The sequence below is a fragment of the Monodon monoceros genome, unplaced genomic scaffold (assembly GCF_005190385.1).
Source record: "Monodon monoceros isolate NGI ecotype Baffin Bay Population unplaced genomic scaffold, NGI_Narwhal_1 Super_Scaffold_10, whole genome shotgun sequence".
Lineage (NCBI taxonomy): Eukaryota > Metazoa > Chordata > Mammalia > Artiodactyla > Monodontidae > Monodon > Monodon monoceros.
Genome location: NW_021703766.1, coordinates 50,629,174 through 50,650,782, shown reverse-complemented (window position 1 = coordinate 50,650,782; position 21,609 = coordinate 50,629,174). Strand labels below are relative to the sequence as shown.

General features: G+C 52.2%; 2 protein-coding genes and 1 long non-coding RNA gene across 7 annotated transcripts; 1 reads left to right on the top strand and 2 right to left on the bottom strand.

Annotated features, from left to right (window-relative positions):
- The first annotated feature begins 185 nt into the window (after positions 1 to 185).
- On the top strand, positions 186 to 16,274 carry TMEM143 (transmembrane protein 143). Of its 3 annotated transcripts, XM_029211636.1 has the most exons (8): positions 186 to 372; positions 740 to 980; positions 2,324 to 2,428; positions 8,058 to 8,252; positions 9,445 to 9,572; positions 10,879 to 11,158; positions 14,381 to 14,573; positions 15,192 to 16,274. In XM_029211636.1, exons 1-8 carry the CDS (start codon positions 350 to 352, stop codon positions 15,449 to 15,451), a joined length of 1,425 nt encoding a protein of 474 aa, XP_029067469.1. In that variant the 5' UTR covers positions 186 to 349; the 3' UTR covers positions 15,452 to 16,274. The 3 variants fall into 3 exon arrangements, with proteins under 3 accessions (XP_029067469.1, XP_029067475.1, XP_029067463.1); XM_029211642.1 differs by lacking the exon at positions 8,058 to 8,252; XM_029211630.1 differs by lacking the exon at positions 186 to 372 and having other exon boundaries at positions 705 to 980.
- On the bottom strand, positions 9,856 to 14,531 carry LOC114888963. Of its 2 annotated transcripts, XR_003791916.1 has the most exons (3): positions 14,375 to 14,531; positions 10,312 to 10,437; positions 9,856 to 10,208 (listed from the first exon to the last, which is right to left on the bottom strand). It is a non-coding gene; the product is annotated as an uncharacterized LOC114888963 (long non-coding RNA). The 2 variants fall into 2 exon arrangements; XR_003791915.1 differs by lacking the exon at positions 14,375 to 14,531 and having other exon boundaries at positions 10,312 to 10,822.
- Positions 16,275 to 17,607: 1,333 nt separating the features above from the next.
- Positions 17,608 to 21,273, bottom strand: EMP3 (epithelial membrane protein 3). Of its 2 annotated transcripts, none has more exons than XM_029209291.1 (5): positions 21,182 to 21,273; positions 20,085 to 20,177; positions 19,741 to 19,843; positions 18,719 to 18,859; positions 17,608 to 17,877 (listed from the first exon to the last, which is right to left on the bottom strand). In XM_029209291.1, the coding sequence occupies exons 2-5, from the start codon at positions 20,160 to 20,162 to the stop codon at positions 17,708 to 17,710; spliced, it is 492 nt and encodes a 163-aa protein (XP_029065124.1). In that variant the 5' UTR covers positions 20,163 to 20,177; positions 21,182 to 21,273; the 3' UTR covers positions 17,608 to 17,707. The 2 variants fall into 2 exon arrangements, with proteins under 2 accessions (XP_029065124.1, XP_029065115.1); XM_029209282.1 differs by lacking the exon at positions 21,182 to 21,273 and adding an exon at positions 20,760 to 20,784.
- Positions 21,274 to 21,609: the final 336 nt, after the last annotated feature.

Below are 21,609 nucleotides of genomic sequence, written 5' to 3'. Positions count from 1 at the left end.
GACAGGCGCAGGGGCGTGGTCTCAGCGGACGTTGGGCCGCCCGCCGTTGGCAGGCTGCGCGCGGAAGCCCTGCACGGTCCCGGAAGTCCCGGGAGTCTGGCGCCCGCCCCGCCCCTTTCCCTTTGAAGCTCTTGGACAAGGAGATACTTCTGCAGCGCATGCGCCGAGTCCAAGGAAAGCGAGTTGTGGAGCGAGGCAGGCAGATTGCGCGTGCGCAGTCGACACAGGGCGTTAGAAGAAGGAAAGGGACCTCTCTCAATGACCTAGGCATTGCGCATGCGTCTTACTGCGGACTGAAGCCGAACCTCGAAGGACCAGGACGCTTTTCTGCACATGCGCAGGAGGCTCAATGACAGTTGAACGTTGGCTAAGGTGAGGGAAAGGGTGAAGGATTGCCTGGCCGGGGGTGGGCGGCCCTGCACCCCTATGTAGCCTTCCGAGCATATCCTATGCGCTTAAGATCCACCTGCCGCCTAGACCCCGCAGAGACTAGTTGTGCCACCACAGGGCTTCTGGGACCGCAATACGCTCCAGGACTTGAAGACCTCTGACCCCTGCCTAGGACTCAGGCCAACTGAGCACTGTGGGAGGGGACGCACAGCAAGGGCCTACGAGGCGGGCGGATGGGCTCTGCGCCCTTCCTGGGGTAGAAACGGCCCCTGGAAGTTGGGACACGGAGGTGGAGAGGGCGCCTTTACCCCCAGATGACCATTGACTTATGCCCATTTCCCTCGTTTAGGCTGCGGGGAAAGGGTCTGGCCATGCTGCATGTGACCCGGGGGTTCTGGGGATCCAGGGTCCGAGTATGGCCCCTGTTGCCCGCGCTCCTCGACCACCCCCGGGCCCTGTCATCGCTGGCGGCCAAGATGGGGGAGTACCGCAAGATGTGGAACCCCACGGAACCCCGCAACTGGTCCCAGCAGTACCGCGAGCGGTTCATCCCGTTCTCCAAAGAGCAGCTGCTCCGCCTCCTGATAAAGGTACAGCCCGCCCCGGGTCCAAGAGCCTTGGAAATACGAATCCCGGCAGGCCTCGCGGCGGTACAGCCCTTCATGCTATAGAGGGCTGCCTTGGAGCCCCCTGGGAGTTGTAGTTCCTATTCCCTTTATAGGCCCAGGTGGGCGTGGAGTGAGTTGGAATGCAGGGGACTGACCTTTGAGATGCAGATAGGTGCCGCAGCAGTTCCGGACTCCAGCTTGTTCTGGGGGCTGGAACAAGCGCTCACTGGGGCATGGTTTTTCCCTCTACAAAATGGGTATAATAATCATCCTCATCATTACTATTACTACTGCCTAATAATAATTATTATACCCACGAAGCTATAATTATAATGATATCACACAGAGCTCTTATTATATGGCACTGTGCTAAACATTTCCCACATATTATTGAATTATTGAACAACCCAATAAGAGAGGTACCACCATCATTCTCATTTTACAAATGAGGTAACTGAATCAGGAAAAGGTCAGTGACTCACCCAAGGTCATGACTAGTGGCCCAGATCTGACTCCACAGCAGGGCGGGGACAAGGATGAGGCAAGTAGGCACTTGCTCGACCCTAACAGCTTACCCCACTATTGCCATCATACTTGTGATTATTCTGTATTATCATTCATTCATTTAATAATTATTGATTAAACACCTGTATGGACTAAGTCCTGTGCTGGGCTTTATCCATACACGAAAGTATATGTACACACACATAAACACACGTGTATATATACGGACACACATAATCACATCACATTCTCACGATTGCTTTTTTGAGAAAGAGGGTATGATCCTCTGTTGCCGATAAGGAAACAGGCTCAGAGAAGTGATGACATTCACCCCGGGCACCGAGATAGGAAGCATAAAAAAGTGGTTAAGTATGTGTGCTCTGGAGTCAGATAGGCCTGGATTGTAGTCTCAGCTTTTCTTTATACAGACAGTGTAGCCCTCAGCAAGTGACTTCTCTGAATCTAAGTGTCCCCTCTGAATAATGAGGGTTATAATTCCATCAACCTCCTTGCATCCTCTAGAGGATGATATCATGCCAGCAAACAGCGCCTGGCACACAAATAAGGAGTGACTCCTGGCCAGTAAGTGTCAAAGCGGGAACCTGAACATCTAGCTCTTCAAGTCATCTGTTTTTCACTCTCTGGAGCTACCTCAGTTTCTTGGCCAGTGAAATTGATCAACCCTTGTCCCTTCTAAAACACGCCCAAATTTTAAAGAGCCCAGAGCTCTGATTGTCTGTCTGGGTTGCCCAGGAAAGAATTCCTCCCCATGAGGAAGTAGGGAGAGGCCTAAAGAGAAGTTTTGCTTCCCGAGGTAACAGGAGTTCCATTCCAGTCCTGCGGAGAAGGCGGCTTTGGAGGAGTTCGTGACCCACGTGAACTTTTGCACCTTGTTCCACTACCATCACATCCTGGCCCAGCTGCAGGTGAGGACAGGGCCCCTCTGGCCCTGTCATCCTTGTTTGCTTATCCATTCATTAAGCAAAAATTCTCTGAGGGCTTACTTGGGGCCTGGCCCTGTTCTAAGCACTGGCAATGCAGCAGTAAGCAGAAGAGATGAAGCCATGCCCTTGTGGAAGTGACATTCCAATTGGGGAGATGATAAATCAATAATTGTAAAATATGATACCCAGGAGTTGTAAGTGCTATTGAAGGTGGAATAGAAAGGGACGAGAAGGGCACCTGTTTTAGACAGGGTGGTCAAGGAAGCCTTCTCTGAGGAGGTGACAGGTGAGTTAAGACCTGAGTGAAGTGATGCAGCGAGCCTCATGGGTGTCTGGGGAAGGACATTCCAGGCAGAGCGAAAAGCAAGTGCAAAGGCCCTGAGGTGAGAGAGGGCCTGGAGTGTTGGGGGAATGGCAATGGGACCACTGGCTGGAGGGAGAGAGGGCAAGAGGTGAGAGCAGAGAAGGAGTGGGGGAAAATTGTGCCTGGCCTTGTGGGCCATGCAGAGGACTTGGCTTTTATGCTAAGTGAGCTGGGAGCCGCCGCAGGTGGGCTCTGAGCAGAGGAGGGTCATGAGCTGATTCGGGTGTCAATAGGATCCTTCTGGCTGCCATGTAGGGAAAAGACGGTCAGAGGCAGGGAGATCTATTAAAGAGTCTATTATGTTTGTCCAAGTGAGAGATAATGGCAGCTCCCACAAGGGTAATAGCAGTGGAAGTGGTGAAAAGTGGTCAGACGCTGCTAATGGTCCGAAGGCATCAGCATTCGGCTGTGTGGGCGGGGCCTTGAGAGAGAGAGGAGTCAAGGGGGCCTCCAGCGGTTCAGGTCTGCTCCTCCCGAGGGATGCAGCTGCCACTTACTGAGACGTGGAAGACAGAGTCGGGGGCAGGAGACAGGTCTGTGGGGAAGGTTGAGAGCTCAGTTTTGGACTCAGAAATTTGAGCTGTCTATTGGACAGCCCGGTAGAGAGAGGGACTTGAATGCCCACAGGCTGGAGGTCAAGGGAAGGGGCTGGGCTAAGAAATAACCCTGGAAGTATCTAGATGGTACTGCATGCAACCACCAGGGGGATTAGTCCTGAGGAGTGAGTGCCAGTCCAGAGGTCGGGAAGGGGAACTGGAAGCAGTGAGGGGGCTGGACAAGGAGAAGTCAGAGAGAAGCAGAACTCCAGGAAACGGTGGAAGCCAAATTCTCAGCATACTCCTCCTGCTCTAGGATCTTGTGTTGGGCACCTCCAGGACCACCCTCAGATTCACTGATTTCCACGAGGGGCTCACAAAGCTCAGTAAAGCTGTTATGCTCCCAGTACTAGTTTATTACAGCAAAAGGAGAACAGACAAAATCACAAAGGAAAAAGGCAAGGAGACGGGGTCCAGGAGAGACCAAGTGAGAGCTTCCGGTTGTCCTCTCCCAGCAGAGTCACAGGAACAGTGCTTCATTCTCTCATCAGTGGTGCATGACAACACGCAGGATATCACCCACCAGGGAAGCTCACCTGAGCCTTGGTGTCCAGGGTTTTTAATGGTGGTTGGTCAGGCAGGCGTGGCTGACTGCCTACGTGGCTGATCTTAGTTACTTAGTCTCCAGCCCCTCCAGAGGTCACACTGCTACTTCATGGCCCCACCATGAATCACATTGTTAGCACAGACTATCAGGTGTGGCCCAAGCCCCTGGTAAACCAAGATACTCCCATCCGGCAGGATAGTCCAAGGGCTTAGAGGTTCCCTCCCAGGAGCCCACCAGTTCTTTGGAATGTGCAGGGTTTGGACAACCCAGGCCTGCCAAGTTAACTCTTTACCGCTCCTGCCCCCCTATAGCTCTCCTCTTTGCTTCGATGAGGGGCAACATCGGCCCCTCTGTGTCAGGCTCATCAACTCCTTCCTGCAGAACCGAGGAGCAGCTGCCATCAGCCCCATTTGCAGAAGCAGAAATTGAAGCTCCAAGAGGGCCCAGATGTGCCCAAGATCATACAGGTCCCAAGTGGCAGAGCTCGGATTTGCACCCCTGTCTCCTGGCCTCCAAGCTCTTCTTTGGGGCACTTTTTTTTAAAGTTATTTAAAAATATATTATTATATAAACATTTAAATATATTGAAACAGAAAGAATATACAGTGAAGACAGACATTCTCACTGAGGCAGCAGATTTTAAATGGAGACACTGAGAGGGTTGGGTAGAAGCACCAAAGGTGAGTGAGACACACTGGGTGACCATTTGCTGGTGACCTAAGTCCGTTGAGGAACCAGGCAAAGAACAAGAAGAGCCCAGTTCAGGCGCCAGCTTTGTCGTTCACTAGCCGTGCGGGTGACCTTGGTAGGTGACCTCTCTCTGCTCCTCCTTTCTCCTACGCATTTATTCACTGAATTCACTCACTAGATATTTACTGAGCACCTACTGTGTCCCCCGAATGGTTCCAGCCCCCAGGACACAGCGGTGAGCCTGAGATGTGTGTATCTGCCTCATGGCGTCATGTTCTAGTGAGGGAGACAGACCCTTGACAAGGTAAAGAAGTAAAATACGTTAAGAGGTGCTAAGTACCATGGATAGGGGTGCCAGATAAAGTACAGAACACCCAGTTTACTCATTTCCTACTGCTGCCATAGCAAATTACCATCAACTGGGTGGCATAAAACAAGAGATTTATTCTCTCAGAGCTCAGGAGGCTGGAAGTCCAAAATCACGTTGTTGGCAGGATTGGTTTCTTCTGGAGGCTTGGAGGAAGGGAACCATCCTATGCTTCTCTCCCAGCTTCTGGTGGGTGCCGGCAATCCTTGGCTTGTGGACACATCACTCCAATCTCTGTCTCCATCTTCACATTGCCTTCTTCTCTGTGTGTCCTTTTCTGTCTCTTTTAAGGACACTCTCATTGGATTTAGGGCCCACCCTAATCCAGTATGATCTCACTTTGATCCTTACCTTAATTATACCTGCAAAGACCCTATTTCCAAATGAGGTTGTATTCTTTTTTTTTTTTTTATTTGTTTTATTTTTATTATTTTTGGCTGCATTGGGTCTTTGTTGCCGCACGCGGGCTATCTCTAGCTGTGGCGAGCGGGGGCTACTCTTCATTGCGGTGCGTGGGCTTCTCACTGCTGTGGCTCCTCTTGTTACGGAGCACGGGCTCTAGGCATGCGGGCTTCAGTAGTTGTGGCAATGTGGACTCAGTTGTTGTGGCTCGTGGGCTCTGGAGCACAGGCTCAGTAGTTGTGACACACGGGATTAGTTGCTCCACGGCATGTGGGATATTCCCAGGCCAGGGCTCAACCCCGTGTCCCCTGCACTGGCAGGCAGATTCTCAAGCACTGCGCCACCAGAGAAGCCCGAGGTCGTATTCTGAGGTTCCAAGGGGACATGAATATTTAGGGGACACTATTCAACCTTCTATACCCAGTTAAATTTGAATTTCAGATAAGCTATGAATAGTTTTTTTTTTTAAGTATAATTATGTCCATGTAATACAATCCTTATATATTGCATAGGGCATACTTAAACTAAAAAATTATTTGTTGTGATCTGAAAATCCAATTTAACTTGATGTCCTGCATTTTATTTCTTTTTGGCTAAATCTGGTAACCCTAATTAAGAAGAAAAAGAAATCAGAGGTATTTTTGCAATTTTAGGTAGGGTAGTCAGGGAAGGCCTCAGTGAGGGGGTGAGATTTGAGCAGCAACCTAAAGGAGGCCAGAGTGAGCCATATGGAGATCTGTGGGAATAGTAAGTGCAAAGGCCCTGTGGCAGGGGTGTGCATGGTGTGTAAGGAGGAACAGCAAGGTGGCTGGTGGGGCTAGAGTTGAGTGCCCAAGGGGGACAGGGCTGAAGATGAAGTCAAAGAGGGGACCCGGGGCCAGATCCTGCAGGGCTTTGTGGGACACAGTGAGGACTTTGCTTTGACTCTAGGTGAGGTGGAAGCCAGGGGAGGGTTCTGTGCAGAGAATAGGCGTGAGCAGATTTAGATGACAACAGGCGCCCTCTGGTGGCCATACCGGGAACAGACGGGGGGTGAGGATGGGAGATGGGAGCTGGGAGCTGGGAGTCCTGCACTGAGGCCACCACAGCAGTCCAGGGGGTGAGAAGTGCTCAGATTCTGGATCTATCAATATTCTGAATGTGGTGCCATCAGGATTTGCTGATGGGCTGGAGAAAGAGAGGAGTCCAGGATGACCCAAGGCTTTGGGCCTGAGCACCTGGAAGGATGGGCTTGGCCTCTTCTGAGATGGAGAAGATGGGGGGCACCGTGGGGTGGAGTGGGGGAGGGGATTGGGGAGGAGTTTCAGGACCCCAGTGTGGGACATAGAGGGCCTGAGAGCGGGGTGGTGGGGACGGTCATGAGTCAGACACTCTCCCCCCTGTGCAGGGATGAATTCAGACTGTGAAGGCGAGGGTCTGTGTGAGTGGATGTCCACACTGACCTTGATGTCTGTACCAGGGTCTATGTGCAAATTAGAAGAAAGCACCCCTTACCCTAGCCTGGGGCTGTCTGATATGATAGTCACTATCTACACGTGCCTGTGTAAATTCGAAATAATTAAAATTAAATAACAATTTAAAATCCCATTCCTCAATTACATCCACCACGTTTCAAGTGCCCAGTGGCCATCTTTGGCCAGCTGCAACCTATTGGATAGTGCACATGGAGATGTTTCCATCATTGCAGGAAGTTCTATTGGATGGTGCTGTTCTATACCCTTTATTTCCTTATGAAAAGATGATAAATGTCTAGGTCTGCAGCATCTACAATGGTACAATTTTGGGAGGGGACATCTCGAATGGTTATTTTGTTGGAAGATAGGGATTAGAGGATGTTATTTTGTGGGCTTGATGTTGGATTTGAGGCAACTGTGACATCCCTAAAGAAATGTCAAGTGGAGAGTTTGTATTAGTTCCTATAAAGGCTTAGCTGCTATAACAAGCAGACCCCATAAGGCAGTAGTTTAAAGGAGGTGGAGGATTCTTTCTCTCCCACTTAACAGCCTTGTGGTAAGTGGGCCAAGGTGGATAGGCAGCTCTGTTCCACATGAGATGATGCCGGGATCCAAGTTCCTTCCATCTTGTTGTTCTGCCATCCCCTTAGGGCACAGTCTTCATCTCTGTGGGCTCAGAACTGGGTTGTAGGCAGAAGAGCATTCTAAGCTGGTAGAACAAGGAAAGAGTGGAAAGTGCAGGGGGGGCAAGAAGTGAGGGAGAAGGTGTACCTGTCACTTCTGCTCACATTCTATTGATGAATTCTCCTAGCCACACCTAGCCTCTCAGAGGAAGATGGGAAATGTAGTCTATCTGGGCAGCCCCATGGCCACCTTCACCTCTATTACTGTGGCAGGAGGGGAGGACAGAGCTCATGCACTGGAAATGGGTATTAGGTCTGGAACTTGGAGGAGAGGTCCGAAATGGAGATGTGGGTTAGATAGTTATCTGCGCAGAGGTGGTGTTTAAGGGCAAGGGGATGGCGAGACGACTTAGAGTGAGCTTGAGGGAAGAGAAGGGAAGAGGGCCTAGAATCAAGCCATGGGGTACCCCATCATTTAAAGGATGGGGCCAGGAACATCCTTATGTGCACCCACAATCCCTCATGCAGTGACCTAGCTCATTTTTCTTCTCTCTGACTCTCTCCTCAGGCCTTGTATGACCCCATCAACCCTGACAGGGAGACCCTTGAGCAGCCTTCACTTACAGACCCCCAGCGTCTGTCCAATGAACAGGAGGTGCTTCGGGCTCTGGAGCCCCTGCTGGCCCAGGCCAACTTCTCCCCACTCTCAGAGGACACCCTGGCCTATGCTCTGGTGGTCCATCACCCTCAGGATGTGGTCCAGGTGCTTGTCTTCCAGAGAAGAACCAAAACTCCCAGGATGCCTTGGGGTAGGGGTGGAGCCTTTGGGAAGCAGAGGCTGCTGGGAGTTGTAGTCCTGAACACAGGGCACCAGCTCTTGTGGCACCTTTGGTGAATTAGAAAAAGGTACCTCTTTCTCAGGTCACTTCACTGCCATCTGTTGGAAAAGTATCATAAGATACAGGTCTTCTTAGGACTAGAGACTTTATCACCATTTGCCAGAAAACAAATACAGCTGTCCTTTGGTGGGGGGGATTGGTTCCAGGACCCCTGTGGATATAAAAATCCCCGGATGCTCAAGCCTCTTATGTAAAATGGCATAGTATTTGCATATATATATGCACATCCTCCTGCATACTTTGTCATCTCTGATTACTTATAATACCTAATACAGTGTAAATGCTATGTAAAGTAGTTGGTGGTACACAGAAAATTCCAGTTTTGCTTTCTGGAACTTTCTGGAATTAAAAAATTTTTTTCTCCATGCCGTAGTTGGTTGAATCAATGATGGGAAACTCACGGATATGGAGGGCTGACTATAATAAATAATATCAGTACAAAATACCATTAAAGTCAACAAAATTAGGGAATTCCCTGGCAGTCCAGTGGTTAGGAGTCAGCGCTTTCACTGCTGGGGTGCAGGTTCCACCCCTGGTCAGGAAACTAAGAAGATGCCATAAGCCATGGGGTGCGGCCAAAAGAAAAAAAAAGTCAACAAAATTATAAAAAAAATACTGAAATCTTCCAGATTTCCACATTTTAGTGATTTTTAAGATGTGCTTTTTTTCTGAAGTCATACTTTACTGTCTCTGAAATTGGGATGTGACTTACAAGGGGTAGTGTGAAATAGTTTAATTGGCAATATATTTTCCCTTTTAGTTGCTTCATAAAATAATAAATTATAGAGTATCTTAAAATCAGTGGCATCTTAGATTCTAGGAAATACGGTAATAAAGATGACTGTGATGTGAATGGCACCATCTTGGGTGGTGTGCCCTTGTGCAGTATACAACATGAACAACCATACATGGCTGTTCTGCCTACACACTGGGTGATGATAAGCCTGGGAAGTGGGGCAGGGGATCATCGGGGGCAGGGGTATCTAATTCGAGTATTCCGCACTCACACCCTAGCTTATGCTCAGCTGCCCCTGTTTCCTTCTTCCCCCTTGGCAGGTGACGATAAATTTGGACCAGTATATCTACATGCAGTTCTGGGCCCTGGGCCAGCGAGTCGGGCAGATGCCCCGTAAGTCCAGCGTGGGCTTCAAGCATGGCTTCTTCAAGTCGCCCCCTGCAGAGAGGTGAGGCGGCCCTTGGTTCCCCAGCTACAGCAAGAGGGAGCAAGGTTAGAGTCGAGAGGGGACTGACAGGTCAGTGTCTGGGTTTGGGTGTCTGGGACCCGGGTGGGAAGCCAAGAAAGGGGGAGAGGTGAATCAAATACTGCCTTTTCTTTCTAAGGAGAAGTAAGAACTACAATTCCCAGGGGAAGAGAAAGGGTAAGGACATTTTTCTCCATTTTCCAAATGAGGAAAACTGAGGCTCAGAGAGGGAAGACCAAATTCTGAAAAAGTGGTACCGCCAGGATTCTAATGAACATTATATTTTTAATAGATATTCAAATACAGAGTAGGGTCAGGAGAGCCAGACCTTCTCACAGTCAGCCAATGGACCTGTCAATCACCCAATCCTTCTGGAAATCAGTGTATCAAATACGGTTACGAATCCAAAAACAAAACACAACAGAAACCAAAGACAAGGGCTTCCCTGATGGCGCAGTGGTTGAGAGTCCGCCTGCCGATGCAGGGGACGCGGGTTCGTGCCCCGGTCCGGGAAGATCCCACATGCCGCGGAGCGGCTGGGCCCGTGAGCCATGGCCGCTGAGCCTGCGCGTCCGGAGCCTGTGCTCTGCAGTGGGAGAGGCCGCAACAGTGAGAGGCCTGCGTACCGCAAAAAAAAAAACAAAAACAAAGACAAAACGTCTCTTATATCCCTTAAACCAGTAATTCCACTTCCAGGAATCTATTCCAAGGACATACTTACACGTGCAGACTCTGTGTTTAATTATCTGTCTCTCATGCTGGACCATAAGCTCAACAAAGGCAGCTCCACAAATTCAGTGTTGTCTCTCCAGAGCTAAATAGCACTCCCTGGCACCTAGCAGATACTCTGAAATATATATAGAATTTGAATTTGAAAATTAACTAAAGTAATAAACTATAATGGAAAATTAAAAAAAAAGAATAGAGGTATATACATATATACCTGTGCAACTAAATCACTTCGCTGTACACAGGAAACTAACACAATATTGTAAATCAACTATACTTCAATTAACAAATAATAAAAAAGATAATTAACTAAAGAATCTTAGCTCTCATTTTTCAAGTTCTTAAAATCAGAAGCAACCTATGTGTCCAATAATAAGGGTTTGTATCATGTCACTGATCCCTTATTGTTGGACACTTATGTCTGACTTTCCTCCCACCATTGTTAATTAGCTTTTAAAATGATGATGTGACTACAGAGCCAGAGAGAGTGTCCTAGGGTTGGAGTGGGGCTCCCTGGGGTGGTCCTGACCATCGTTGCCCCTCCATCTCCGGCCATCAGGAGATACTTTAAGCGGGTGGTGCTAGCAGCCCGAACGAAGCGGGGGCACTTGGTGCTGAAGAGCTTCAAGGACATGCCGTTGGAGGGCCTGGAGCAGCTGCTGCCCGAGCTGAAGGTGCGCACGCCCACCCTACAGCGGGCCCTGCTCAATTTCACGTTGGTCGTCTCGGGTGTGGTGTTCTTCGTCAATGTGGGCATGGTGGTGCTCTCCGACCTCAAGATGGCCACCTCCCTGCTGCTGCTGCTCTTCACTGCCTTCATGGGCCTGCGGGCCTCCAAGGTAAGCGGCCCACCCCACCAAGCCTGCTCCTTGGTGTTCAGCCAGGTCAGGCCACCCTATCGTTTTGTTTCTCTTTTTGTGGATTATTCCTGCTTCGTGCTGTGCTTCCTTTCCTTTCCTTATTTACTCAACACAACCTTGGGCAGGTTTCTTGATCTCTCTGTGCCTCGATTTCCTCATCTGGGAAATGGGTGTAATAGCAAGACCTGCCTGGTAGGGCTGTTGTGAGGAGGAAATGAGTGAATCTGTGAGGAACACTGGATACAGGGCTGGCATGTGGCTAGTGGGATACAAGTGTTCACAGCCACTCACTGCATGCTTAGTGACGTGGGAAGGGTGTGTGTTTTAGAACCAGACTGCCTGGGTTTGAATCTAGTTCTACCGTGTTCTAGCTGTGTGACCTTCTTTTTTTAGCTTTTTTTTTTTGGTGGCCACACCGTGTAGCATGTGGGATCTTAGTTCCCCGACCAGGGATCGAACCCATTCCCCTGTAGTGGAAGCGTGGAGTCCTAACCACTGAACCTCCAGGGAAGTCCCTAGCTGTGTGACCTTGAACAAGCTGCTTAACTTCTCTGTGCCTCTTTAAAGTGGAGATGACAGTGGGGGTTGTTGTGAGGAGTAAATGAATTGATACGCATACAGTGTGGAAAACAGAGCCTGGCACATAGCACAGAAGGTATTATATGAGAGTTCACCATTACCATTATTACTGTTATTACTGACTGTGCTCTTGCCTCCTGAGTCTGGGCTTCCCCATCCTGGCCAGGTGTCACTATCACCAGGGGAGCTATTTTATAAACGCAGCCTCCTGTGTTCTAGTCCATATGGACTGAATTGGAAACTCTGGGAACAGGGCCTGTATTATTAACAAGCTCCCTTCCTGATTCCGCTACATGTGAGCGCAGGGCCGCCTCATCCAGTTGTGCAGGTTGTCCACCATCCAAGGATGCGTGGCCGAAGGGACAGTTGGGGGCTGGAATCCAACTTGTGCTTTGCTTGCTGAGCTGCGAGCTCTGTCTCGAGGCTGAGGTGGCCTCAAGGGGCTGCCTTTTACTGATTCTCCCCAGGGGTGGCACTGGCCCCAGGAATGTGGACTGGCGTGAAGTTGCTGTTGTGCCCGCTCACTCACTTGCTGGTTCATTGGTTTTCAAGCTGTTTTCAGCCATCCCAATGGGCTCGTAGGAAGCCTGGTTAATAAATCCCACAGATAATAACCAGCCTGCGCTGGCTGAGAGGGTTGCAGGGGTAGGGGGGAGCACTTCCTACCTAGAACCAAGGGTCAGGGGGGATCGGAGGGAAGCTCTGAAAGGCGGGGATTGAGCCTTTCAGGGGGCTGGGTGAGCACAGCTTGGGGGGGATCTCACAGTGATGGAGTCTGGGGTGCAGCGTGGTGAAGCGAGGCCCCAGAGGGAGTGGCGAGGGCCTTGAATGCCAAGGCAGTGGCCCTGGACTTCATCCTCAGGGCAGGGGGCTATGGAAGGGCTGTAAGCATAGAGGGCGTGTGGCAACCACGGACAACAGAGGGGAGGGTGCAGAGCTGCTCTGGGGAGGACATACACAGTTCTAGCCCAGGGAGGACCATCCATGCTACCTCTCAGTGGCCCGTGGGGACGGAGGGTCCTGAGCCTCTTGGGCTCTGAAGCACCCAGTTTAAAACCCAGTTCACTAGTTAATTTACTGCATCCCTAAGACATTTTCCCATGCCCCAGGCTGAGCCCCCATGCCTTAACTTTATCATTTATTTATTTATTAATTTGGCTTGTGGGATCTCAGTTCCTCAACCAGGGATTCAGCCCGGGCCATGGCGCCGAAAGCACCAAATCCCAGCCACTAGCCCACCAGGGAACTCCCTCCATGCCTTAAATGTGGGTCTCCCTGGCCTCTGTCCAGCTGCCCGCACAGCATCCATCTTCCCCTAAACCCCCTTGTCCTCCCGAGTTCCCCGTCTTGGGACAGATGCTCAGATCAAACACCTGGGAGGCTGATTTTGCCGCAGGATACACGTCCCTCTTTCTCCTTCCACCCCTCCACCCACGAGAGATCTCGTCCACTTCCGTGGTTTCCACAAGCAGCTCCCCATCATCTCCTAGATCGGGGTGCTCTGTGCTCAGCCTGAAGCAGCCAAGTTGGCCAGGTGGAGGGCAGCATCTCTCCCACACCTGCTCTTCCTCCTGGTTCTCCATCTGTGGTTGACCCCCTTGTCCCCCGGTCACTGGTTAGACCCCTGGAAGTCGCCCTGGCCCTGCCCCCCAACCCGTCAGTCTTCAGCCCATCCTTCCTGCCCCCCCTCCCCAAGTCTCTGTGCCCATCTCCTCTCCTCTATCCTAGCTCCAGCTCAGACCCTCTTCCTAGCCCCCCCCCCCGTTGGTCCCCTCCAGCCCATCCCCATTGGCCCCGGGGCTGGCCCTGCTTCTCCCTTGCTCACAACTTGGCATCGGAGACCTTGCTTCCCCAGCCTCATCTGACACAATCTAAGCTTCAGCTCTACCAAAATATACTTGTAGCTCCTCCCCCCGCTTCTCTTTTCTTCTCTCCCTTTGCATATGCTGTTCCTGGTGGGGAAGGGGGGCAGCCAATAGACAGCTGGGCCCCAGACCTGGCGCTCCCTCCCTTCTTCTCTGAAAACGGCTCATCAAGTATTTGTTGTCTGTTAACACTTCTCTTTGACAATTTAACATTTAAAACCTTTTTTTTTAATTATGGAGAAGTGCAAACAGATGCAGAAATAGAATAGTATAATAAGCTTCCTTGTAGCCAGCACCAGCGTCAACAGTTAGCAACAGTCAATCAGGTTTCACCTAAAGACCGCCTCCCCGACCACTGGATTATTTTGAAGCAGATCCTACACGCGTCATCTGGGAACACTTCAGTATGTGTCTAGACGATAAGGATTAAAAAAAAAAAAAATCATTGTAACAAAAAGTGCCGACACTAAAACTCCTATGGTCTGGAAATCCTCGAACACATTCATTAATACGTGGCTCAAATGAGCAAACCAGGGGCGAGAGCATGTGGGTTAAACATCCAAATACCCAGGCCCCAGTCCTGGGGACCTGAACCGAAGACGTCTGGGGAGGTCCCTGGAGCCCTCGGGAAGGACTGTACCAGCGTAAGTGACCCAGGGGTGTGTATATGGGTGAGGGTGCGTGCTGGGTGGGTTTGGGGGGTGTGTGTGGAGCCCCAGCAAGGCCCTGACCCTCCCGGATCTCGTCTGACCTGCAGATGTTCGGACAGCGGCGCAACGTGCAGGCGCTGGAGCTGGCGCACATGCTCTACTACCGCAGCACGTCCAACAACTCGGAGCTGCTCAGCGCCCTGGCCCTGCGCGCGCAGGACGAGCACACCAAGGAGGCGCTGCTGGCGCATAGCTTCCTGGCCCGGCGGCCCCGGGGGGCGCGGGGCCAGCCGGAAGAAGGTAGGACTGCGAGTGCCAGGTGGCCCCACACTGCCCCGCCCCCTTTCAGCCCCGCCCCCGCGAGGCCCCCGCCCCATCCCAACGCTGCCTGGCTCAGACGTGGCCCCACCTGGAAGAAACTCCACCCTGCCCCTACCGGGTTGAGACTACCGTTAGTCCCAAGTGGCCCTGCCCCAGTGAGACACCATCCCCACGATGCCCACCTCCCAGTCCCGGCTCGCGCTGGTGAACCCGATTCAGCACTCGGGACCCCTGACCCAGCTTCTGCTCTTCCCTGGGGTGACCTCCCTCTCCTAACCTCAACCTCGATAGGAGTCTTGGATCAGGCTCCCGTTGTGGCATGCTCCCCACTCCCCGCCCGCTTCTTCCTATACGTGAACCCAAACACTTCCTACAAGACACCCTTATCCGTTACCTGTGTAAGCGCCCTGAGCAAGAGTCCCTGGCTTGTCCCCAGATGAGAGCCCCAAAGCTGAGCCTCCTAGGCTTTGTCCCACTCCCCTAGGCTTCTCCCAAACCCAGACCCCTCCTATTCGTTGTGCTGCGCCCTCCCTGCTGCCCCCTCTCAGTCCTTCCAGGTCTGTCTGACCTCCTCACAACACCTGCCTCCCTCTGCAGAGACCTCCCAGTGGCTCCAGTCGGAGGTGGAGAACTGGCTTCTAGCCCAGTCAGGCTGTGACGTGGCCTTCAACGGAACTCGGGCCCTGGCCCACCTGCAAGCCCTGACCCCCAGCATCGGGATGTACCCGCCCCCGGGTTTCCCCAAACTAGACCCGTTGGCTACTATCACTTCCCCCAAGGCCGCACCACCCAGCACTGATGACCCCTTATCGAAACCTCTCTGTCCCGCCCCGCCCAGCCAGCTGGTTGGGAACTAAGCTCCGCCTCCTCGACAAGCCGTCAATCATGGCTACGATGCTTCACCACTCCACAACTTCCAGTTACTCATTACTACTTAACGTTACTCTGTTTTCTTAAACAAAGTCGCCCATCAAGGCAGCCTGCTGTTGCTAGGCCCCCTCTTCGGATGAACAGCCAATCAAAGCTTTTAGGCTCTGCTTCTGTTCCATCTTGGTCCCCCGCCCCACAAACATTTAAACGTGGTGCCAGCCAATCACAGCTGTGCAATGCTACAAACCACCAGGCACAGCTGTTAAACTGTGCCCTCCCGAGGCTATATATCACTGTCTTTTTAGCCTGTACCGGGCAAACTGCCCATCGTGTTCACCGAGGCGGAGCTCCAGCCCACGTCCAATGAGAGCCTTTTAGCCCGGTTCTCTGGCAAACCGCCAATGACAGCTGTTGGGCACAACCAACCTAGGGCAGCCAGTTGTCCCTGCATGGAAGCAACCAATCAGAATTTTTAGAGGAGACCTGATCTTTCTATCAATTGCAGCTACTTACAAGGCAGGCCATTTGGTCAACTGTCGATCAGCTTGTCCAGGCTGAAGGGGTTGGGAGCCTTGTGCCAGGCAGAAAGCTGGGCCAGGAGGAACCAGAAACTATCCTCACCCCAAGGCTCACGTCCACTCAGGCCCCAACAACAAAACTCAGGCGCCTTCCCTGCCCAGGTCCCTCAGCCTTTCTACAGAAACTACCTCAGCCTGGATCTTGCCTCCACCAGTGGCCTGTGCAATATTTATTGGCCTATCAATTTCTCCCTTGTCCCCTCTCGCAAAGGAATAAATCATGTTTCATAAATCTGGATGAGTGGGGTAGCCGCAGGGGTTGGAGGGAAGGAAGGCATTGGAATCCTGGAAAGAAGAGACTCTGGGTCTTGGGGGAATGCATTTTGGGTGGGTCCCGGGCAAAGAAAGCTGTAGTCCTAGAGAGAGACTGGGCTTGGAGTTGGTGAAATAGACTGGCTGTGGGTCACAGAAGAGGATCTTAGGGAGGACCTGACTCCTGAGCAGAGCCCTGGTTCCCCAAAAGACTGAGTCTTCTGAACACAGAAGATAGGACAGATCGTTCACTGCACAAAGACACACAGCCAGGAGATGGGTTGGTGTAAAAGCCAGCCTCTCCCCGTCCCACATGTGTCTTGATGTGGGGTTGAGTAAGCCTGGAGAAGGGGGGGTGTCATCTAATTTTTACTAAGGTGTCATATGGATTAGAGGCGGCATTTGGAGAGGGTGGGGGAAGAAGAGGGGTTGGGTTCCAAGAGGGAAATGGAAAAGAGTCTTCTCAGAGGAAGGGTCAGAGGGAGAAAAAAAAGAGACTCAACTGTTCCCAACCAGGGTTCTTGGCCTCCTTAATCAATAGAAATTGATCAGAGGCCAGATAAGAAATTCAGGCAAGGCTTTATTGGGGTTCCTGCTGCAGCAGGGGGGAGAGAGAACAAACAACAGTTTCCCTTGAAGTGGGGTGAGCTGGTCCCTTCTATGGGGTGAGGGTAGGGGTGTGTCCAGGGTTTGGGCCAGAGGAGTGGCTTAGGTGGCTTGCCCACCTCTTCGGTGGTGTGTGCAGTGGGCACGCGCAGTACCCTGCTTTTGCTCCTGGTTCTTCAGAAGTGGCAGTTGGGCTTTTTGGTCTCTTCGTATCTTGTTGTCCAGAATTTGCCCCATGTGCACATGCACGCAGTTAGTCCCTTATAGTTTCTTTGTATTTTGTAGCTGGAGGAAATATTTGTCCAGGTGCAAGCAAGGTAGCAAAGGGTCCCAGGTCTCAGCCTGTCTAACAGCAATCTAGAACAAGACACACAGCCTCGCTGGTTGAGAGAGACCCTTGGCCAAGGAGAGAGGACTGGAAACACAGATTCCTGGTTCTTACCTAGAAGTGCCTGAAGGTCTAGTCTTGGGAGGAATCCTGAGTTTTGAGACCGGAGGGCCCGGGGGCCTCGGGTCTGTGGAAGGGGAAGAAGGGCTGCTGGGACCGCGGGCTCCTGTATCCCAAGTTAGAGAGAGATGGGGGCCTGGAGCTAGACGTTCTGAAGACCAAGCTGCTGCTGATGGGGGCTGTCCCCATTCAGGAAAGATCAGGCACGAGCAGCCTGGGACCCAGAAGAAGGAAGGAAGGAAGGAGGCAAAGGTAGAACGAGCGGTTAAATGGTTTTATTTTCTGGAGGCGGGGTGGGGGCTTCGGGGTGAGGTGGAGGGGCGGGGAGCCGGCTGGGGAGACGAGGGGACGCGCGGCCCTCACTCCCGCTTCCGCAAGTGGATGTAGATGATGCCGCTGGCCAGGGCGAGGGGGAAGGCCACCCAGGCCAGGGCGAAGCAGTAACCGAAGCTGCCCCCTGATGGGCGCTCCGCCAGGATCTCCTCGGCGTGAATGGCGTAGATCAGCGCCCCGGTAAACACCGCCACGCCTGTGGGGAGATGGCAACCACGCGTCACGCAGGACCCGCACAAGAAGACTGCATTTCCCAACAACCCACGGGCCAAAGAAGCCGCGGGAGGGCGAGTGCGCAGCACCGCTGCCTGCTGGGAGTTGTGGTTCGCTCCGCCAGCGCCATGCCTCGGGGCCACTGCAGACTGGCCTTGGGCAATTTAGTTAATTTTTTCGGGCCCCCCTTACTCATCCATTAAATGGGACGAAAATACCTACTCATCCATCCATCCATTCAAGGAATACTTTTGAGCACCTTTCTACAAGCCAAGCGCACAGATAGTGAATTAATAGAACGAGAGGGAACCTAGAAAGATAATGTTCCCCCAAACTGATGACTATGATTAACTTAGTCCTTTGCACCTGAAGTCAAAAAACTGAAAAGTACATAAAACTCCCTGAAGTGTCTGATACATAGTAGGTCCACAAGAAACAGCAGCTGGCTGACATTATAAAACCACTACCATTATGATTCGGAGTTCTCTCCTGGCGTATTAATTAGCTACCTATCCCTGCTGGCACCCCTTCATCCCTGGGATCTAAATTATTTGTCCACACCCCCTTCCCCAGCCCTGGCTCCCTGAAGCCCTAAGTGCCAGTTCCCCCATAACTCAGAGCTGCGCACCACAAACCACCAAGTCACTGAAAACTACAACTCCCCTAAGTCCCTGGGGCAGAGAGGTAGCCAAGGGAGGAAGCTCAGGTGGTCTTTGGGTTGTTGAGAATTGTTTTCATTCATCAGATGTCCATTCTCAGCTCCCCCCCCCCACATCCTCACAGGCCTCCTCCCTTCCCTTGAATTCCCAGGGAACAGTGCTCACTGGTGCAAAGCTGGCAGAGGCCAGTGGCATAGAAGAGCCCTCCTCGCCGCATGGTGTAGAGCTGGAACATGAACAGGATGAAGGACAGACAGCAGAGGATGAGGGAAAGCACCATGAGGACCTGTACCGCCTTCAGCCAGCCTGCAATAGGAGACAGAGGTGGAAGTCACAGCAGGTCCAGAGTTCCAGCTCCACCTGCTTGCTCGTCATTGCCCCCACCAACCCTTCTTCCATTTAGAGACATACAACCTTACATACTTAGTAGTATAACTTATATCGACCTCAATTCCTGTAACTTTCCTAAATTCCCTTATCAGTTCTAGAAGCTGTTTGCAGATTCTTTAGGATTTTCTATATAAAGATGTTCACTGGGAATCAAGACATTTTTACTTCTTCCTTTCCCATCTTTATGCCTTTTATTTCTTTTTCTTGCCTTGTTGCTTTGGCTACCTCCAGTACAATGTTGTATAGAAGGAGAGCAAAAATTCTTACTTGCTCTTAGGCAAAAAGCATTTAATCTTTCACCTTGACTTCAAAATTTCTATGCATGCAGCTCCGCCCCTTTAGAACTCAGATGCACCTGGCCCCACTTCTTTAGAACCTTAGAAGGATTCAGCCTCACCTCTTTAGAAACGTAATGTGGTCCGCCCCACTGGAACTTGGAAAGATTGGTCCCAGCCACCCCTTCAGAACACCTGTCTCCTTAGAACTTTGGAAACATAATCATGTCTCCTCAGAATCTTGGGAGTTTTTCCCCCTTTCTTTAAACCTAGAGCATGTGGCCTCCATTCCTTCTGAATCATAGGGAGTGGGGCTTTTAGCCCATCCTCTTTAGAATATGAGCATACTTCCCCCTACCATCCAGATAGATGGGTCATCATACATCAGCTTCTGTCACTCAGCATGGGGACCCAGACCCGCCCACTCAAACCTTGGGGGGTTCCCAATCCTTGGTCCCGGGAGGATACTTGGGGTTACCCCTCCCTTTTGCAGACCAGTTTCCAATGCCCCTCACCCCTCACCATTCTCGCTGACATTACTGCAGGCCCACGTTTTGTTGTCACTGTTCCATGTGCAGTCGTACCAGAGATTCAGGGACTCCTTCCCGGGGAGGGCCCACCAGGACTGGGATGGACAGAGGAACAAGGACAAAGTTAGGGAAACTAGGAAGGGTTAGGAAAAGGGCAAGGTGCCATGGGAAAGCATGGATTTAGTAGGAAAGTGGGGCCGGGGGGAGGCACGTAGGGTGGAGGCAGAGCTCAGAAGGGTGAGTGCTAGGGAAAGGGGGCGGGGCCGGAGTGACTAGCGGAGGGGTGTGGCAGGAGTCTGCAGGAGAGCGGGAGGCTCCTACTCCAAATAAGCTTACCTTGTCCAGAGTGGCCACGAAAAGCAGGATGAGAATGAGGATGTGAAGGGCAGAGACCACTAGCAGGAGGAGTGACATGGCTGCGCTGGAAGCCTGGATGGGGACGTCAGGAGACCATCACGTCAAGAGGTTGGCACAGGGGCGGGGGACATGTCTGAATTCTGGTGGAGAAGGGGGCTGAGTCCAGACTCCCAGGTCTAATGGAAAAGGGGGCTAGGAGCCCCGGACTCCCGGTCTGAGAGAGGAGGAGGCTGGGCTCCAGACTCCTGGGTCTGAAGGAGGAGGGGGCTGGGGGCCCGGGGCCCGGACTCCTGAATTCCCCAGGGCCTGCAGGGGGCCAGGGATGGACTCTCGGGTCGGGAATGAGTAAGACTAGCAATGTGGCCCCCATCTCCTCAGAGCCCTGTCCCTGGGCACCTATGGGCCAGGTTCTGAAAATTCATATTGCCACCTGTTCAGATTCATCAGAATCTGGAGTCTGCCCCCAGAATCAGGCATACTTGAGTCACCCCACTCCTCTCCTGGGGTGGGGGGAGGAAGGGGGACCCGGTGAGTCATCTGGTCGGTGACTCATCTCGCCCCCTTGCCTCCCAAACACCAGGGAAACCCCAGCCCCTGGCTATGCCCATGAGGTCCACACCCCACCCTGCTGCCAGACTAGTGTCTACTAGACACCTTGTAGGGAAAGTGGACAAGATCCGTGTTGGGAGTGGGGAGAGGCCCAAGAAGGAGGAGACAGCTTCCCATGACCCTTCAAGTGTCCAGAAAGGGCGGGAGAGGGGTGGGGGGAGGTGGCTGAAGGGTCCCCAGACTCTGCTTGTTCTCACGAGAAGCCCTGACCTCAGGGTCCTCGGGGGGAGTGGACAGCCACAGGAAAAAAACAGCAGGAAGTTTTCGGGTGGGGAGGCTCTGTTGGGAACCCTCAAACTTTGCCGGGCTCCACCCCTTCCCAAGTCTCCACCCCAAGTGCAAAGAGATCACTTCTTAAATTACAAGGATTTCCAAGCTTCTCCCAAGCTGGGGGGTCTCCTTTCCAAACTGCTGCACACCCAGGTAAAGAAAGAAATCCCAGTCTGAATAACGGATTGGAAACTTACCGAGCGCGGCGGAAAATGTCAGAGTTGAGTCTCGTCCCTCGCTTGGGCCTCCGTGCCCCGCCCTTCTCCTCCCTCCTTCCACCCTGTCGAGGCCCCCGCCTCTCACCGCCTTCCTCCCTCCCTCCCTCCCTCTCCCCTCTTGCTCTCTCCCTCCTTCTCCCCTCCAATCCCGGAACTCTCTCTCTCTCCCCGTCTCCCTCTCTCCCTCTCTCTCTCCTTCTGCCTCTTGTCTCTCTCGGTCCTGTCCTCACTGTCTGTACCTCCTTCCTCCTCTCTCTCCTCACTCTCCTGGTTTCTCTTTCTCTGCTCCTCTCAATATATACTGACCCTTTTATACCCACCCTCACCACACCCAGCTGAGGTCTGCAGCCAGAGGGAGGGCCCAGGCACTTGGATTCCTCATTCTCTGGGCCCCCACCCACTGCCCC

Excerpts from the sequence above, each read along its gene's own strand:
- TMEM143 (XM_029211630.1), top strand. The coding sequence starts at position 705 with ATGACCATTGACTTATGCCCATTTCCCTCGTTTAGGCTGCGGGGAAAG. Across the intron at positions 981-2,323 it reads TGCTCCGCCTCCTGATAAAG|GAGTTCCATTCCAGTCCTGC; the intron begins GTACAGCCCGCC and ends CCGAGGTAACAG. Across the intron at positions 8,253-9,444 it reads ACCCTCAGGATGTGGTCCAG|GTGACGATAAATTTGGACCA; the intron begins GTGCTTGTCTTC and ends CCCCCTTGGCAG.
- EMP3 (XM_029209291.1), bottom strand. The coding sequence starts at position 20,162 with ATGTCACTCCTCCTGCTAGTGGTCTCTGCCCTTCACATCCTCATTCTC. Across the intron at positions 19,844-20,084 it reads TCGTGGCCACTCTGGACAAG|TCCTGGTGGGCCCTCCCCGG; the intron begins GTAAGCTTATTT and ends TGTCCATCCCAG. Across the intron at positions 18,860-19,740 it reads CAGTAATGTCAGCGAGAATG|GCTGGCTGAAGGCGGTACAG; the intron begins GTGAGGGGTGAG and ends CTCCTATTGCAG.